This window comes from Microcebus murinus, chromosome 6 (genome assembly GCF_040939455.1).
Source record: "Microcebus murinus isolate Inina chromosome 6, M.murinus_Inina_mat1.0, whole genome shotgun sequence".
In the NCBI taxonomy this organism is placed as follows: domain Eukaryota; kingdom Metazoa; phylum Chordata; class Mammalia; order Primates; family Cheirogaleidae; genus Microcebus; species Microcebus murinus.
The window spans coordinates 62,424,968-62,445,817 of NC_134109.1; the positions used below are offsets into that span (position 1 = coordinate 62,424,968).

The following is a 20,850-nucleotide window of genomic DNA, read 5'->3' on the forward strand; positions in this document are numbered from 1 at the left end:
CATTAGACGACACATTATTCATATGCATTCATCCCATCAACTGATTCCCTTGTAAAACAACTCAAATCTGACTGCAAATTTTAACAATTCTCCAATCAGCAAATGCATGCTCAGCTTTGCCAATGATAAAACGATATTTAATGCAATCATCTTACCTGCCTCAGTAGTTTCTCAATGGCTGACATGACCATAAGGCCTCTCCAAACAACTGGTGCAGTCTCTTCAATCAGGAAGCCCATAGACATACTGCAACAGTAATCCAAAATACAACTAAGTTGTATAAATTAATCAATATTATTCTTAAAAGTAGCATAAAGTAAAAATGTATGCTCACCAAGCAATACCATAATTCAAAAGAGGCCTCATTAGGTTGCCTGAAATAAGAAACAAAAATCTCTTTTAGAAGTGTAAATCATTATACAGAAACAGACTGACTTCTTTTGCCTTTTAAAAAGTATTTATTACTATTTTTTAACTGACAAAAATTGTATATATTGCAATGTGAGGTTATGATACATATATACAATGTAGAATGATTAGATAAGGCTAACTAACATATCTATGACCTCACCTACTTATCCCATCTTTGCAGTAAGAATATTTAAAATCTACTGTTTTAGTAATGTTGAAATATACTTGTAGTACTTGATTATTAGCAATAGTCAACATGCTGTGAAATAAATCACTAGAAGCTATTCCTCCTGCCTAACCAAAAGTTTGCATCCTTTGACCAACATCTATCTCCCTTTTCCCCATCCATCCCTCCAGCCTTTTATCAAAGAATGTTAGAAATACAAATGGGCTTCTCATTACTGCTACAATGTAACTTCCAACTAATTCACTTCAATCGGCAACAGTTTAAACATTACACCAAGCATACTGCTAATACTCCCAATAGATAAGACATCTAAAAATAGTTCAGATATCATTTTATTAAGAAATAATTCATCTAAAATTTTAAGATATGTTTCTTTAAAAAACACCTTAAACCTCCTGGGATCGCGTCTGGAGAGTGGCTAGTATTCTGCCAGCTTCGGAAACAGGAGGGAAAGCAAGCCTAGCAGAGGTACCCATTCCATTCCCAGCTTGCACGGTAGCTGGTGATTGGAAGACACTCTGCAACAAGTGTGAAGAAAAAAAAATAAAAAAAAAAAAAAACACCTTAATAATTTATCCATTAATTTTACTTATATACGTAGACATATAAATATATAAATTGCATATAACTGCATATATATGCTTATCTAGTATGTATATACATGTATGTGTATATTTGTATGCATAACAATTGCATCGTATTAGTTCTTCCTACACTGAAGTGTTACTTTTTTTTCCTTAAATAGTTTGAAAATTATGAAAATCTAAAAAAGCAGAAAAATTCTATCTTGAAATCTGAGACAAGAAGAAATTGGATTTATCATCCCCTCTCATCCCCTCTCCACAAAAAATAAACATTAACAAAAGTGAAATTGCATTAATCTCAAGAGAAAAGCAATATACTGCTTATAGTCAAGCACTATATATACATATACTTTACATAATAAAAAAATGGTGAAATAGGATTAAGATGGATGACTAGACACAAATAGTATAGTATATGCCTCCTCCACAGAGAGGAACCAGATTAGTAAGCAGATTCTCACATTTTGAACAGACCATCTAGGAAAGAATATTAGGATTTACCAGGGAAGTGACAGGAAGCACCAAAAGTGGGTAAGGAGAGGGTTCAGGGCAACTTGTGCAGCTAGGGTCTGGCTAATAACTGGGAGACGCTCCCAGATGTGGTGAAATAATTTGAGAGAAGCCCCCAAGGCTCCACTCTCTGAGATAAGCTTTTACAATCTTGGCTACAAGAGAGAAAAGCCCCCAAACCATGCAAATCTCCAGCCTAACATAGGGAGCTGCTTGGAGATTACAGAGAGATATTGTTGCACAAAGAGAACTAACACAGATTCCCACAGGCATCTGAGCCAGCCTGACCCAGGCACCATTCTGAAAGCCTAGATGCTAGGGAACCACAGGTGAGCCTGCGGCCACTGCGAGAAACAGAGGAGCCCAGGTGCTCCCATGCATCCCTGGGAAGGTCTCCACTGCCCTGCGGTGGGCTGCAGATGAGACTGAGACATGAGCAGACAGCATTTTCCAAAGTTTCACACTCATGCCGCAATCCTGGGTGGGGTCCCAGCCTTTCTGGTCACAGGTCCAAGACAAGAGAAATAAACAAAATCTCCAAGAAATGTGAGATTATATAAAACTCTGAAAAATAAGAATGATAGGCATCCCTGAGGGAAAAGAAGAAAAAGGAAGAAGCATGGAAAATCTATTTGAGGGAATAATGGAGGAAAACTTCCCTAGTCTTGCTAAAGATTTAGACATCTAGATACAAGAAGGTAAATGAACTTTGGAAGATTCATTCCAAATTGGACATCATCAAGGCACACAGTAATCAGTCTGGCCAAAGCCAAAGCAAAGGAGAAAGTCCTATAAGCTGCAAGACAAAAAGCATGAAGTAACTTACTAAGGAAAATCCACTACCAGCAGACTTCTCAATGGAAACCTTACAAGCTAGAAGGGATTGAAGTCACATCTTTAGTTTTCTTAAACAGAATGAATAACTGTCAGTCAAGAATTTTGTATCCTTGCTTGAAGCTCTTACTTGAGGGGGGGGTGCCTGGGCAATATAAGTAACCTTAACACTTGTACCCCCATAATACGCTAAAATAAAATTAAAATTAAAATTAAAAAAAAAAAGAATTTTGTATCCTGCAAAACTAAGTTTCATAACTGAGGAGAAATAAAACCTTTCCCAGACAAGCAAACACTAAGGGCTAGACCAGCCCTATAGGAAAGGCTAAAAAGTGCTCTAAATACCAGAAAGAATAGTTGATAGTCATCACTGTAACAACACTCAAAAAAGTAAAAACTGACAGCTCTTACAAAACAATAACATAAGGGAGAATACAAAGCAACTGGGTAACAGTCAACATTATACATGGAACAATATCTCACTTATCAAAATTAACATTAAATGTAAATGGTCTATATGTCTCACTTAAATGGATCGATAGAATGGATTAAAAAACACAACTCAAATATCTGCCATCTCCAGGTAACCCATTTAACTCATAAAGAGTCAAAAGATTCAAGGTAAAGGGGAGGAAAAATATTCCATACAAATGGAAACCAAAAGTGGGCAGGAGTAGCTGTTCTTATATCAAATACAACAGACTTTAAATCAACAGTTAAAAAGAAAAACAACGATGGTTATTTCATAATGATAAAGGGAGTAATTGAATAAGAATATGTAACGATCCTAAACATATATGTATCTAACACCAGAGTTCCCATATTCATAAAACAAATACTACTGGACCTAAGAAATGAAATAAAGAGCAACATAATAATAGTGGGGGATTTTAACACTCTACTCACAGAACTAGACAGATAATCAAGGCAGAAAATCAACAAAGAAACACTGGGCTCAAACAGGACTCTAGAACAAATAGGCCTAACACACATTTATAGATTGCAAAAGCAAATACAACAAAAACATAAATAAATAAATGAGTCTTAAACTAAAAAGTTTCTGCACAGCAGAAGATATAATCAACAGAGTAAATAGACAAGCTGTGGAATAGGAGAAAAAATTCAGAAGCTATACATCTGACAAAGGCCTAGTATCCAGAGCCTATAATGAACACAAACAAATCAGCAAGGAAAAACAAATAACCCCATGAAAAAGTGAGCAAAAGGAATAAACAGACATTTTTCAAAAGAAGAGAAACAAACAGCCAAACACAAACATATGAAATATATGAAAAATACTCAACATCACTAATCATCACTAGGGAAAATGCAAATTAAAACCACAATTAGATACCACCTTACCCCTGTCAGAATGGCCATTATTAAAATGTCAAAAAAACAACAGATGTTGGCGGGGATGCAACAAAAAGGGAACACCCATATACTGTTGGTGGGAATGTAAATTAGTACAACCTTTATGGAAAAACAGCATGGAGATTACTCAAAAAACTAAAAGTAGATCTACCATTTGATCCAGCAATCCCAATACTAGGGATCTATCCAAAGGAAAAGAAGTCTTTTTGTAAAAAAGACATCTGCACCCATATGTTCATCACAGCACAATTCACAATTACAAAGGTATGGAACCAACGTGAGTGCCCATCAATGGATGAGTAGATAAAGAAAATGTGATGAAAATGTGATACACATGCACATACACATACACACACACAAGAATAATATTCAGCCATCAAAGAGAATGAAATATCATTTATAGCAACTAGGATGAACTGGAGGCCTTTATTCTAAGTAACCCAGGAACAGAATACCACATGTTCTCACTTATAAGTGGGAGCTAAGCAATGGGTATGCATGGTCATACAGAGTGACTTAATGGACATTAGATGTCAGAAGGGAGAGGAAGGTGTGGGATGAAAAATTACCTATGAGGTACATTGTGCACTATTCAGGTGATAGGTATATTAAAATCCCAGACTTCTCCACTATGCAATTCAGCCATGTAACAAAGAACAACCTGTACCCTCTATATTCAAATAGAAAGGTTACTATAAAACATAGTTTCTTTTATCTATGCAACCATATCCCCATTTATTCTTGATTCCATATCCTACTTCACCACCATAACAAACTATAGTAGAAACTCTCTAATGCAATTTGGATAAGTACTAAGCCTAAAGTTTAGGGAAAAAACATAAAAACCTAGCAGTATCATATATTCAGATTTCACCGCATGTTCTTTGGGTTCTTTTTCTTCTACAAAGAGATTGAAACTGAAAACTCTCAACAAAGCATATAGGCATGGCTTACAAAAATAAATCCACTGCTGAACTTCATTCACTGAATCCCTACTGAAAGAAAAGGTCATGGTCCTTCATAAAAAGATTAGTAAATGAGTGTGCTTTTCTGGTTTCCTTCTGAATAAACTAATTAGCTCCATGTTTCCATACCTAATTTTGAAAGCAGTATTTTTCTTCCATGTAATTTTGTCAATTCTTCCCAATGCATCCAACTTAAATTTTCAGAGTAATAACTTTTCTTCATCATGGTCTGTACTATTTTTTACTTTCTATTTTCTTCAGTTACAAATGCATACAGATTAAAGAATTGGAATTATCATATGCTTTTCCACTTGTGATCTGCTAAAATGGTAAGTTACATCAACAGATTTTTTCTTAATGTTGAACCAAACTTGCTTCCCTTGTTTAAAGTCAATTTAATCATAATACAGTTGTTTTATACAATGCTGAAATTGGTTTGCTAATATTTACATAGGTTTTTTTTTTACATAGTTAATTAGGGAGACTGGTCTATGATGTTCCCATTTCATTCTACCCTTCTAAGGTTTTACTAGCTTCATAAACTTAGTTGGAAAATATTATATATTTTGTAAGATTGGAATTCTTAGATCCTTGGCTTGCTACTTTTGTGATAGGAAGATCTTGACTACTATTCCAGTTCTGTAAAATGTATGGCATAATCTGAATTTTCTATTTCATCCTAAGTCTCCTTTGGTGATATATATTTTTCTAGGCAGTGCCTGTTTCAACAAAATTTTCAAATGTATTGGCACAGAGTCATCCAATTATACGTAGAACCCACGTTGCATATGGCAAGTACAAAGTAGGAACCCACCTCCATGATGCAAAAGCTGCTACAGCACAGTGCCATCTTGAAAGTGATGCCACTGCCAGAGTGTGTCCTGCTCCTGGTACTAAGAGCCACTGCAACTCTCCATCCATGAGTCTCTGATCTCATTCCACCATCCTCACACAGGTACCTGCAACACCACTGCCCCAACTTCTAAAACCAAGACCCAGAAGAAAGGCTGTGACCCCAGTGTAAGAGCACATGGCTCTCTGCCCCAGAAGAAACAAGTTGTCCTGCATAGTGGGGAAGCCAATCATGGAAGTGAATCTAAAAAGTTGTTCTTGACATTGTAGCATTATTCACAATAGCCCAAAGGTAGAAACAATCAAAATGTCCATCCACTGATGAATGGATAAACAAAATGTGGTATATACATACAGTGGGAGAGTATTCAGCCATAAAAGAGAATGACATTCTGATATATGCTATATACCATGCTTGAAAACTTCATGCTGAGTGAAATAAGCCAGACACAAAAAGACAAATATTGTATATTTCACTTATAAGAAATATCTATAATAGGCAAATTTATAGCAACAGAAAGTAGTAAGAGGTTGCCAGGAGTTAGGAGTGAGGAGAGATGGGGAGTTATTGTTAATGAGTACAGAGTTTCTGCTTGGGGTGTTGGAAAAGTTTTGGATATAGTAGTGATGGTGCAAATAAATAAATAAATAAATAAATAAATAAATAAATAAATAAATAAAATAAAAAGTTGATCTTGTAGAAGTAATGAATAGAATAGTGATTACCATAGACTAGGGAAGATGGGGGTGGGCAGGAGGATGAGGAGAGTTTGGTCACTGCTCACAAAGTTACAATTAGAAATGAAGAATAAGTTTTGGTATTCTATTGAACAGTCAGGTGTCTGCAATTAACAATAAAGTATTATATATCCCAAAGTAGATAGAATATTTTAAATGTTCCCACAACAAAGAAATGACAATGTTTAAGGTGATGACTATGCTAATTACCTTGAATTGGTCATTACATGATATATCCATATATGGAACCATTACATCATACTCCATAAATATGAACAATTATGTGTCAATTAAAAATAAGAATAATTTTAATTAAATAATTTTCATAAATAATTTTTAAAAAGAAAATGTGTACTTTAAGTATTTGTTCTACATAATGAAAGAAAATTACAAATTGAAAGCTCAGAAAAACGTGAGCAGATTGATCACCATATCAAATATATCTCTTCAAAATGTAACAAGTACTCATTCCAGCAGCACATATATTGAAATTGAAACGATACAGAGAATATTAGCATGTCCTCTGCAGGATGATATGCAAAATTTAACAGGGAAGAAAGCACCCTGAACCAAAAATGCACAACATATACATTAAAAAGACAATTATAGGAACATTATTCATTACCTTTTCCTATATAACAACAAACAAAATTAATACTGCCTAAAAGCATTTTGCTTTAATTTATTAATAAAATTACCAGAAATGAAATGTTGGCATAGTCTGATGCCATATTTTTTATTTAATGGTGAAAGACTCTGAACAACAAGTGATGATTACAGTTACAAATTAGTTTCTTTGCCTTAGAATTAAAATATATAGATGTACAGCAACTCCTCCACATGGACTTAACAGAAAAACATAAAGTACTAATGGTCAAAAGTTTGCCTAGAAACTTTGGACTCCACTATCCTGTGAATAATAGCTTTGACTGTCTTTAGCTGAACTTATCATAATACAGATCATTATTTCCAACCTCCTCATATCTTCATGAGAGCCCATGCACTGAGGAATAAAAGATTCCTACTATAAGCCAAACTATTTCAATTGCCACAATGCCACTCAGAATGAATGACATTCTACTGCATCCTTCTCACTCTATTACAACAAAGTTCTATCATTTCTAACAGGTGTGAATTTAATTAATGTATTTTATGTCACTAGTGGGTTTCAAACAGATCTAGGGACTGCTTTTGTATTATAAATTAATTGGTAAGCTAGAATGAATGCCACTGTGACCATGTCAAACTGAAGAGCTAGGTACAAAGGAAAAAGTCTACTTTACATCTTTATATTAAAGCTGACATCATTAAATGTTTCAAGGATAACTCTGATCTAGAATCAGATCTTCCCTTTGCAGGAATCCCATTGTTCATGAATAAACTAAGTAGTACACGTTACCATTTACTTGGTATTGGCAATGAGCCTGAGAAACCTCTGTACCTTTTACTCTGTTATCTGGCTCCAAAAATAAAGCAAGAGTTTTAAATGTAGTTGAACACCAAGATTCAGGAATATATGTCTAAAAAAAAATAACCTGCAACCATATAACCAGAGGCATTAAACCCATTTTTTTTAAATGAGGACAGTATTACCATGAATATATAAACCTCATTTCATAAATTTTAAAGGATATTTAAACACAGAGTAAAGTAAAAGAAAAATGATTAATGAATTTTATCCATATGTTAATGAAAAAGCACACAAAGGTACAAGAATGTTCAGAAAGTAGGAGAGGACATCTGGTAAATTTTACAATTTCACTTTCTCATCTTTACTCATCATTCCCTGCCTCCAACTTATTTTAAATCTGCCTTGGCATCACCAGTTGACCACAGCATTCTTCCCTACTAAAACCAGGACAAGCCGGATGGGGTGGCTCACACCTGTAATCCTAGCACTTTTGGAAGCCAGGGTGGGAGGACTGCCTAAGGCAAGGAGTTCAAGGCCAGTATGAGCAAGAATGAGACCCTGTCTCTACAAAACATGGAAAAATTAGCTGGGCATTGTAGCATGTGCCTGTAGTCCTACTTGGGAGGCTGAGGCAAGAAGATCACTTGAGACTGTGAGTTTGAGGTTGCAGTGAACTATGATGATGCCACTGTACTCTAGCCCAGGCAACAGAGCGAGACCCTGTCTCAAAAAACAAACAAACAAAAAAAAAAAAACGGGTATGACCTAAGAATTTTTTCAACACTATGTTCTAGGAAACCAGGTGATATTTAAGATAAAAAACTATGCATCAGGTCCAAGTTCTCAGGCATCTAGGAAGGAAAAATTTAAAAGAGGAAAGAAAAACCACTTACCTTTGGTCTAGAAGAACAATAATGTCACAAAGCACTATATTTATTTTAGACGCTTTAAATATCTCATTTCACTGAATCCTTACAACATTCCTATGAGGCAAGTAATTATCTCCATATCACAGCTGGGGAAATTGGAAGGTTATCCTCAGCCTCCTCTCTGCTTATCTAAATCCCCTTCTCCCATGGCAACCTCCAAACCAGCTTTCCTTAACTGTTTCCTCTTCTAATCTCTTCCAGCATCTGACACTTAACAAATATCCTGTATGATTACTTATCTTTTTATGCCTCTATGCTGCCTTACCAACTAAATACTATATTCCTCTTGTTTAGTATAGCACATGCTCATAAACATATGTTTACATAATGGCCAAACCATTTTTGTAAATAGTTGAACAGTCAAAAGTAAATAGATATTAAAGGAAATCTCCACACTCTATTTGATAGGCATTTTTAGTAAAATATAAGAAATTCATCATTTACTAGCTGTGACCTTGGACAAGTTGTCTTCATATGATATACAAACTCTTCATATGACATACTTCATGTATAGTAAATGAAGATCATAAAATTAAACTAATCTGTCCAAAGTTAAACAGCCAGCAAGATAAGAAGTAAGGATTTGAGTCAAGACCTGTTTCTTTCTAATTCCCCTATTCTTTCTACACACATATCCAAAAGAGCTGCAGGTTTAAGGTTATTCCAATATACATATAAAATCAGAATATAACATACAGTTATAAGGTTAGCTAATATGGGAACAGGTTTCCTTCTGCTTGATGATGCCCAGACTAGTTCCCTGAAATAATTTAACAGTACTCCAATACACCAAGTTATTCTGTAATTAATGAATCATCTTTAAATTACTGTTGACTTTTTTTTGTTTTGACGTATCTTTTAACTAGATTTGTTATTCCCAATCTTTCTGTTTATAGTTAACATTTCCAGCCTTCTTATATTTATATGATGTATAAGAATGATTTTCTTCTATTAGTCCTGGCTTGTAAAAATCTCAAACTGATTTTTTTTTATTTCTGCATATTATGGGGGTACAAATGTTTAGGTTACATATGTTGCCCTTGCCCCCACCCCCTAGTGAGAGCTTCACGCATGTCCATCTCCCAGATGGTGTGCATCGCACTCATTATATGTATGTGTATACCCATCTCCTCCCCCCTCCCTCCCATCAGCCCAATACTCGATGAATGTTATTCCTATATGTGCACTTACGTGTTGATCAGTGAAACCAATTTCCTGGTGAGTACATGTGGTGCTTATTTTCCATTCTTCGGATTTTTAAGCGGCACTAGAGAGCTACAAGTACAAGGGATTCAGGAGCTGGAATTTAAAACTCACTAGCAATACATGGCCTCAGGCAGTGACAAAAGAAGAATGTCTAGCAGCAAGTTAACAAAAGAGGAGTGACATACTAGAAAAAGAAAAAGTATCTGAGTCATATGACAAAGGCTAAACATAAAACTGCATTTGTTATAGTGGCTAAAATGTCTGTTAATGGGTATACCATGAAGAAGCAAAAAATTTAAACATAAAAATATTAAGACAAATTACAATTACCAGTATAAAAAGAGCCAATTAAAAACATAAATAGAACATCCATAGCAAATAGACTGAGTGCAGCTCACACCTGTAATCCCAGCACTCTGAGAGGCCGAGGTGGGAGAACTGCTTGAGGTCAGGAGTTCAAGATCAGCCTGAGAAAGGCAAGACCCATCTCTACTAAAAATAGAAAACTTAGCCAGCTGGGAGGCCGTGGAGGGCAGATTGCTCAAGGTCAGGAGTTCAAAACCAGTCTGAGCAAGAGCGAGATCCAGTCTCTACTATAAATAGAAAGAAATTAATTGGCCAACTAATATATATAGAAAAAATTAGCCGAGCATGGTGGCACATGCCTGTAGTCCCAGCTACTTGGGAGGCTGAGGCAGCAGGATTGCTTGAGCCCAGGAGTTTGAGGTTGCTGTGAGCTAGGCTGACACCACAGCACTCACTCTAGCCTGGGCAACAAAGGGAGACTCTGTCTCAAAAAAAAAAAAGAAAACTTAACCAGGCATGGTGGCATGCGCCTGTATTCGCAGCAACTAGGGAGCCTAAGACAGAAGGATTGCTTGAGCCCAGGAGTTTGACGTTGCTGTGAACTACACTGACGCCACTGCACTCTAGTCAAGGCAAAAGAATGAGACTGTGCCAAAAAAAAAAAAAAAAAAAAAAAAAAAAAAAAAAAGAATATAGTAGCAAATAAATAGATGTACAGCCGAAGACAAGACACTGGCTTCGGTATGGCCTTTACACAAGTGTGGTTACAAAATTTACCTAAACCCAATTTGTTTTGAGAGGAAGAGGTATAAAGCATAGAAACAAAAAATTATTTTAAGACTACTGAAAAAACTTACCTAACAAAAAATTGCATAATAAAGAGGTAAAACTGCAGAAAGTAAGTAAACATAAATTACAATAAAAACACAAACAAGCAAATATAAAAGATAACCTATTTACATATATATTATGCATGAATAGATGTGGTAGAAATAGCAAGAGAACTAGAATTAGAAGTGAAGCCTGAACATGAGAATGAATTGTTACAGTCTCATGATAAAACTTGAACAAATGAGGAGTTGCTTCTTATGGATTGGTAAAGAAACTGGTTTCCTGAGATGGAATCTACTCCTAGTGAAGATGCTATGAACACTGTTGAAACAACAACAAAAGATTTAGAATATTTCATAAACTAAGTTAATACAGCAACAGCAGGACTTGAGAGGATTAAGTCCAAATTTGCAAGAAGTTCTACTGTGGGTAAAATGTTCTCAAATAGCACCGCATGCTACAGAGAAATCTTTCATGAAAGGAAGAGTCAATCAATGTGGCAAACTTCCTTTTAAGAATTGCCACAGCCACATCAACCTTCAGCAACTACCACCCTAATCAATCAGCAGCCATCCACATGGAAGCAAGACCCTCCATCAGCAAAAAGATTATGATTTTCTGAAGGTTCAGATGATCATTAGCATTTTTTAGCAATAACATATCTTTTAATTAAAATGTATACATATTTTTAAACATAATGCTATTACACACTCAAGAGACTACAATATAAACATAACTTTTACATGCACTGAGAAACAAAATTTATGGAGATATTTGTTTTATTGTGGTGGTTTGGAATTAAACCCTCTCTGACTTATGCCTGTGTATGCAGATGTGAGGTTTGGTGCTAGGGATATAATGGCAAAGAAAAACAGACACAGTATCTTTCCTCATGAAATATAAAGTTGATGAGAGAGACACACACTAACCATACAGTCACTAGACAGACTAAACCTGCAACCAAAATTAGTCCTACAAAGGGAAGCATAGGAATTGATCTTGTCATAGGGGCCTTTGGTACAAAAGAAAACTTCATAACTCAACAAAATCACCTCACGAACTTGATAGTTTTATAACTTTTGGGTTTTATATACTGATATCTCTAAAATTATGACATAGATAATGGAAATATTATTACTGAAGAAATATGCCATCATTTATCTAAAGAAAAAGCAATGATATTTTTATCATTTTTAATTGACATATAAAAAATGTCTATATAGTTATGGTATACAAAGTGATACTTTGATATATGTACATACTGTGGAATAATTTAATTAAACTATTAACCCCACATATTTATTTTTTTGTGGAGAGAACACCTAAAAATCTATTCTCTCTGCAATTTTCAATTATACATTATTATTAACTATAGTCCCCATGCTGTACAATAGATCTCCTGAACTCATTCCTCCTATCTAACTGAAACTTTGAGTCCTTTGATCAACATCTCTCCACTTCTCTACCCCTCAACCCCTGGTAACCACCATTCTACTTTCTGATTCTACAAGTTCTATTTTCTCAGATTTCACGTAAGTGAGATCACTCAGTATGTCTTTCTATGTGTGGCTATTTCACTGAGCTTGAAATGTCCTCCAGCTTTATCCATTTTGTCACAATGAAAGGATTTCCTTTTTAAGGCTGAGTAGTATTCCATTGAGTTCATATAACTCATTTTCTGTATCCACATATTCACTGATTAATAACTTCCTGATGTTGAACATTTTTTCATATACCTATTGGACATTTATATATGTTCTTTTGAGAAATATCTATTCTGGTCCTTTGTCCATTTTTCAGTAGGGTTATTTGTTTTCTTGCTATTGAGTATTTGAGTTCCTTATATATTTTAGATATGAACCTCTTATCAGATGTATACTTTGCAAATATCTTCTCCCATTCCTCAGGTTACAAAAGAAGGAAACTTTAAATGTGTTTTACTCAGTATCTGAGATAGCCCTTCCTAAACAATGTCACTCATGCTATAACAATTAAGCTAAAATTTGAGAAATAATTGAGTTTTTTAAACAACTATCCAAAGATCTGCAATATTATCTACTATAGTTTGGATATTTGATCCTCCAAACCTCATCTTGAAATCTGATTCTTCAGTGTTGGAGATAGGGCTTAATTGGAGGTGTTTGGGTAATGGAGAGGGATACCTCATGAATGGCTTTGTGCCATGCTTGAGGTAATGAATGAGTTCTTGCACTTAGTTCCCACTACAGCAGGTTATTAAAAGGAGGCTGGCCCCTTCCCCTCTCTTTCTTGCTCTCACCATGTGATCTCTGCACACACCAACTTCTCTTTGCTTTCTGCCATGAGTGGAAGCAGCCTGAGGCTGTCACCAGATGCCCAATCTTCCAGCCAGCAGAACCAAATAAACCTTTTTTCTTTACATATTACCCAGGGTCGGGTTCCTTTATAGCAACACAAATGGATTAAGATGGTAATAATATTTCAAAATAACTTTTAAACACAGGTATTTTAATATTTAGCCTTCAAAGAAGTAGCTAATGGATATTAGGTATGAAGACAGCATTTTTCAATGAAAGCCATTTCCCCCAAAAAGCCTATATAATCAGTTAGGTTTTATCTTTACACATATATGCAATTACTTTGGACTTAAACCAATATAAACTAATTCATGTCTTAACAACTCTCTCTGTATATATGGCTAACATATTTGACAACACAATTATCTCTGAAAGAGTTAATCTTTCATTTGAATCTCCTAAAAGCAAAGAGCTAAGCTGTCAATGTCTAAGGAAAGATATTTTGCAAATATTAAAAAAAGTATTTGGTCTTCCTTGACAACATAAAATGTACATCTAAAAGGTTTTTAAAAAAATAACTTTAGCACTTTCAACTGCATGTGCATGTTATCTTATCTCCTCATATGTTTAGTTTCTGGATTGTCAACTTAGGTGAGACTTTATTATGTAAAAATGGTTACATACCATTACTTGTATTTAATATTTAATTAATTAAAGTTGTATGTTTTTGGACTTTTTACAAGCCTTTAAGTTCATCTCACAAATCTTACTTAGCATAAAATTTATAATTTCAGTAGAAAAATAAAAACAATTACTTCCATGTATTCTTTTATTCATAATCAATCAACTCATTAGAGATTAAACTCACTAAACAATTATCTTCTATTATAAAGCTAGCTAAATTAGTTGCCTAAAACATTTAAAACTAAATTCACAAATCAATTAAATCTGATTATCTCAAGCCTTTCAAATGTGTGAAAGAAAGACAAGGTAGCCTTGCAAATCTAAAAAGCAAAATATACATGCAACTCTCATAAATTTAAAAATCTAAACTACTAAATGTAATAAATACAATTATCTTAAATGTTCTAACACTGTTTAGAAACTTAACCTAATTATTTTATATCTTTCATATTAAAATCCTCCTATGTATGGTATAACAATGAAGTGGAAAAAAACCCTGGCTCCTGAGGACTTGGTGATATCGAACTGTTACATCAGTAGTGAATAGATCACCTCTAAACTCTTATGTGAAAAAGAAATAAACTATCTTGTTGAAACTACTAGGGGGCAGGCAGGAGGTTCCTTTACTCATAATCAAACATAATCCTATCTAATATATAGTTTACATTCAATTTGAATTAAACATTTCAAATTAAAATCACAAAGCTAACATGGCAGATTTTATAATATTTTCCTTAAAGGTTTCAAAAACCTTTAATCAAAAAAAAAAAACTTTAATCACAAATACACACATGTAATATTACAACAGTTAAAAAATTTACTCCTAAACTTAATATAAAAATGTTAATACTAACAGATATATGTCATAACTATAGGTAATATGCTTACCAAGATACAGTGTAGGGACACGGATTATCAGTCAGAGAGTCAAGACAGGGTCACAGTAGGGACTTCTTCCGGGAGAGTTCTATCTGACTAATAAGCAAAGTTAACCAATAAATCAGGGGTCCTCAAACTTTTTAAACAGGGGGCCAGTTCACTGTCCCTCAGACCATGGGATGGCTGGACCATAGTTTAAAAAAAACTATGAACAAATTCCTATGCACACTGCACATATCTTATTTTGAAGCGAAAAAAAAAAAAACGGGCAAAAACACCTACATGTGGCCTGCGGGCCGTAGTTTGAGGACACCTGCAATAAATCCTTTCAAGCCCATAATTTTTCTTGCAACCCAATATATCAAACATACCCTCAATTTTTTAAGTAGCCTGTTAACACAACCTTTAATTGTCTAGTTTGAATTGGTGATATCCTATACACCATACACAGATTCAACTAAATCTCTTTACTGAGTGATTGGATTCTGCCTTCTTTTCTGACCTTTCCCATCTGGCTCAATACCACAAGGCTACATTAATTTTGTTGACAATAAAGATACAACAGAAGGAGCAGTTTGTAGTTTATAGCTGTTACTTTTACAAAATGATAACCTACAATTAGGTATGACATAAAGCATGGCTACATGTCAGAATCTTACATGTTCACCATTATTTATTAATTAACTTTCACAGATTGCTACTTATACAGACTTATTAACTATAAAAAAATTAATGATAATCTTTTCCAAAGATAACCAGATATCTTAGTCCAACCAAGAAATAGTTCCATTTTTCAACAGGTATTAATAAGCCAGATAGAAAAAGGGGAACATAAATATCACAATAGTCTAACTGCGACACCTGTGAGGGCTTTTGAAAATGAATATGTCTAAATGAAGTTGCAATGTTTAAATTCAAGTATCTCACAGTGATTTGTAGTTTTTCTATTTCTTAGATCTGAGGAACTTAGATTTCAGGGAAAAAAAAAAAAACCCAGACACAAGCAATATGGAAACAAAGGATCAAGGGAACCTGGATTTCTGGTCCCAAACTGGCAGTGCAGAAGCAAGCTCCCTTCGCTCTCCCCCACAGAAAATTAAAAACAAATATACAGTGCTGAGATTATCACCAGCATGATATCCCTTAACTCAAATATGAGGATGAGATAGTTCCCAGGGACACAAAGAAGTGAAAAAACTCTGAAAAGGTAAGAGAATTGGAATTCCATATCCACAATGAGCCTCCCCAATCTGCCCTGAACCAAGTGCATTTCTACACTGCAAAAAGAAAGATCAAGGTGGACAACCAGCTTCCCCTCCATCTTGAGTTCCCTGTCAGGAGACTTACCTCTGCCTCAAACCACAGGAAGCATCATGAGTGCCAGAAGGGAGAAATATCCATGAGGATAGCCAGAGATAATGGGGAAGGCAGGATTACCATCCCCAGCCTTGTAAACTCTGCTCTGTAACTTGGTCAAAGGAGATGCCAAATCAGAGTGGTTATTCAGCAACAATTTATTATAGGAAGCATGTGCCATTCCCCTGGGCATGAACCCCTATACAGCTTTCCCACACTGTTAGGATAACCCCTTTAGGACCTCCCCCATGTCAGAACAGGCAATACTCATGATTTACTACAGCTGAGGCAAACCTGGGCTTAAGGTACCAGCTAGGGCTGGAAAAGGGGCAGTGACCTAATGGGAAAAAAAGAAATTAAAAAATAAAAAATAATCATTAAACAAGCATATTTAATAAAAATCCAAACAAGCCAGACAGAGGAGACTAGAATAAGTAACTAATGCTTCCATGCAAAGACACAGGCATACATCCACAAGAAACAAGAACTAACAGGCCTCAAATAGACAAAGCAAGGAACCAGTCAGTGACTGACCCTAACAAGACAGCTATGTATGATTTAACTGACTAAGAATTCAAAATATCAGTTTTAAGAAAACCTGGTAATCTCTAAGAATACACAGAAAAACAATTCAGAAATTTATCAGAGAAATTTAATAAAGAGATTGAAATAATGAAAATAAGGTGAACTGAGAAATATATTTGTTGAACTGAAAAATTCATTAGAGGCTCTCAACAGCAGAACGGATCAAGGAGAGGAAACAATCAGTGAGCTCAAAGACAGGCCATTTGAAAATACACAGAGGACAAAAAAAAAGAATAAAAAGGAAAAAAGATCACTTCTGAGATATAAAAAATTACCTCAAAGGACCAAATGTAAGAATTACTGATGTTCAAGAGGGAGCTAAGAAAGGTGAAGGGATAGAAATCTCATTCAAATAAATAATAATAGAAAATGTTTCAAAACTAGAGAAAGATATAAATATTCAGGTACAGAAAAGTCAGAGAACACCAAACAGATTCAACCCAAATGAGACTACCCCAAGGCATATAAAAATCAAACTCGCAAAGGTCAAGGACAAAGAAAAGATACTAAAAGCAGCAAGAGAAAATAAACCAATAACATACATATAAAGGAGCTCCAAATCATCTGGCAACAGACTTCCCAATGGAAACTACACAGCCTAGGAAGGAGTAAAATGACATTTTCAAAGCACTGAAAGAAAAAAAACCTGCCAACCAAAAATATTGTATTCAGCAAAGTTATCTTCCAAATATGAAGGAGAGATAAAGTCTTTCCCAGACAAACAAACGCTGATAGAATACACCACCATCAGGCACATCTTACAAGAAATGCTAAAGGGAACCCTTCAATCTGAAACAAACAAACAAAAAAATTAACATGCAAAAAGAAAAGATTTGAAGATAAAAAATCCACTGGTAAAATTAAGTACACAATCTCAGAAGTGTTGTAATAGTACTGTAATTATGGTATGCAATCCACTCATAACTCTGGTATGAAGTCTAAAAAACAAATCTACCAAAAACAATAATAACTATAGAAACCTCTGAAGAAACAGGCAATATAAAAATATGTAAAGTGAGACAACAAATATTCAAAATGTGGAGGGATTGAAGTTAAAGTGTAGAGGTTCTTTTTTCTCATTTTTTTGTTTGCTTCTATTCTTTGTGATCTAAGTTGTCATCTCTTTAAAATAACTTCCTATACATTCTGTTGAAGATTAATGAGCTGAAGAAATAATCATTGTCTAATGTTCAGTGGAGAAAGCAAGAACACAAACTATGTACAGTATGATTCCACTTTTAAAAAATGGTCATAAATATGCAAAGAAAAAGACTCTAAGGAGCACATCCACATGTTAACAGTGTTTATCTTATTATGGATGATTTTTATTTTCTTATCTACATTTTATCAGTTGTTTTAAAATTATTAAATAAACATAATATTCCCAAAACTTAACAAAAAGGGTGGACTAAAAATATGACTGTCAGCTTTACTAGTATCAAAGCTCCTTTTCTAAGGTCATAATTGTTCTCAGAGCCATTTGTGCTGCCATTTTTTAATCTACCATTTAAAAAGTGAAATGTGAATAAAAAGGAATGATTCGTTGGAAAATAAAAAGAGAAATGTCTAAAATGAAAAATAAATAAAATAACTTCTTGTATCTATGAATGTTTTCTATAAACCTCATGGTAACCAAAAGACAAAAACCTATGAAAGATACACTAAAAATAAAAAGCAATGAATTAAAACATACTACCAGAGAAAATCACTTAACCACAAAGGAGGACAGTAAAAACAGAAGAAATGAGAGGAGTTACACATCAACCAAAACACAAGCAACAAAATGGCAGGAGTAAGTTCTTATGTATCAGTAACAACACTGAATGTAAATGGACTAAATTCTCCAATTAAAAGACATATAGTGGCTAGGCGTGATAGCTCACACCTGCAATCCTAGCACTCTGGGAGGCCGAGGCAGGAGGATTTCTCAAGGTCAGGAATTCCGAAACCAGCCTGAGCGAGACCCCATCTCTACTAAAAATAGAAAGAAATTGACCAACTAAAAATATATATACAAAAAATTAGCCGGGCATGGTGGCACATGCCTGTAGTCCCAGCTACTTGGGAGGCTGAGGCAGGATGATCACTTGAGCCCAGGAGATTGAGGTTGCTGTGAGCTAGGCTGATGCCATGGCATTCACTCTAGCCTGGGCAACAAAGTGAGACTCTGTCTCAAAAAAACAAACAAACAAACAAAAAGATATATGGTGACTGAATAGATAAAGAAACATGACCCAACTATATGCTGTCTACAGGAAACTGACCTCACCTATAAAGATACACAAGGACTGAAAGTGAAGGGATGAATAAAGATATTCCATTTGGTTCCACAAGTGGGAACCAAAAAAGAGCATGACTGGTTATGATTATGTCAGATAAAATAGACTATAAATCAAAAACTATATAAAAAAAAAAAAGACAAAGATCATTAGTGACAAAGGAGTCAATTCAGCAAGAGGATATAACAATTATAAATATCTATGCACCAGAAAATGGCTGACCAGATACACCAGCTGCCAGAGCACCCCAGTAAGAGGGAAAGGTTTTAGATGAAAGAGAATAAACAAACAAACAAACATATATTGGTTGCAATTCTGAGGGAAGGGTGCCAGAACCTACAAGAGACTCCATGTGAAGAAGCTGAAGAGCAGAATAAGGAGGAGTGAGATACCAGCAGAGATCAACCCCCAAGAGGCCTAGAGTCCAGCAAAAAGGGTAGATGGAGCAGTTTGTTTCTCACACCCTCACATATCTGCCAGTCAGTGGGCTCCCGAGCTGCTAGGGAGACTTTCTACCACCAGGAGCCCAAAAGCTACTCCTGTCACTGAACTGAGAGCTTCTTGTGAACAAAGCACCAGGCTCCCAGCCCCCTAGGGCACTTCCTGTCACCACAGACCAATGGCAGACACCCATATTGCTTCTCTACCCACAATGTGCCTTCTTCCTCCCCAGGAGGCTTCAGACCCTCAGTTTTTGTCTTGCTTGTTCCCACATAAACATTTCCCCATAAGGCTACTGAAAAGTGGATCTCATGAAGATAGAGAATAGATTACTGGTTACCAGAGACCAGGAAGGGAAGGGGGTTGGGAGGATGAAGAAAGGTTGATTAATGGATACAAATATACAGTTAGAAGAAATAAGACTTAATGTGCAATAGATTGATTAAAATTAATCTATTGTACATTTCAAAATAGCTAAAAGAGTGCTTCTAATGTTCATGCATAAATATAAATATTTTAGGTGATGGATGATTTATACATGGTAAGAATGTATCACACTACCACATGTGTGGGGGCTGGGCTTAGAAGAAAGAATGGAAGAATGGATGGAAGGAGTGAGCAGAGTATACGAAGGGACAGGTGAAAACACCTACCTGAAGCTTCTTGTTTGCTGTGTGTAAAGGTCAGCTGAAAACAGCTGATGTGTATGGATGTGGTTAAAGAAGTTATTAGCAAAACAGCCCAGACCTTTGTCCCCCAGCTAAATTCTTTCTTCTAAGAATTATTAGCTGATATGTACACATCTTGTTCCCTATCTGCAAAGAGCTATGCTTGCTTAAGTTTCCGCATCCTTGTTTACTCCCTGACTTCCTACATGTATCCTTACTAATAAATACAAGAAAGACCTCAGCTGAGGAAGCCATTTTCTCCTTTAGACTTTGGTCCTTTGGTTCTCCCTTTCTCTCTAAACACTATGTGTTTCGAGTAATTATTCCTTTGCTGCTGAACTCCAGAGTGAAAAGCTGCCCCTACAACATGTACCTCAAAAATATGTACACCTATATGTGTCAATAAAATAAGTAAACCGAAAATAAATAAAATTTTAAAATAAATTTTTAAAAAGATTAAGGGAACCGGATCAATCTAATTGGTGTTTCCTTACTTAGTTTCATAACTATGGGAGTTAAGTTAGCACGAGTAAAAAGAAGTAAA

General features: G+C 35.1%; 1 protein-coding gene and 2 non-coding genes across 4 annotated transcripts in view; 2 read left to right on the top strand and 1 right to left on the bottom strand.

Annotated features, from left to right (window-relative positions):
* NUBPL (NUBP iron-sulfur cluster assembly factor, mitochondrial) overlaps positions 1–20,850 on the bottom strand; it is a 217,485-nt gene that overhangs the window by 142,865 nt on the left and 53,770 nt on the right. For both annotated transcript variants that reach the window (XM_012773436.2, XM_076004115.1), the window contains exons 5-6: positions 335–374; positions 156–246 (exon numbers count right to left, since the gene is read on the bottom strand). In XM_012773436.2, the coding sequence (XP_012628890.2) occupies positions 156–246; positions 335–374 (131 nt within the window). The remainder of the gene's footprint in view (positions 1–155; positions 247–334; positions 375–20,850) is intronic.
* LOC142871775 (small nucleolar RNA SNORA7) lies at positions 988–1,127 on the top strand. The gene has a single exon (XR_012919963.1). It is a non-coding gene; the product is annotated as a small nucleolar RNA SNORA7 (small nucleolar RNA).
* LOC142871675 (U6 spliceosomal RNA) lies at positions 6,917–7,021 on the top strand. The gene has a single exon (XR_012919901.1). It is a non-coding gene; the product is annotated as a U6 spliceosomal RNA (small nuclear RNA).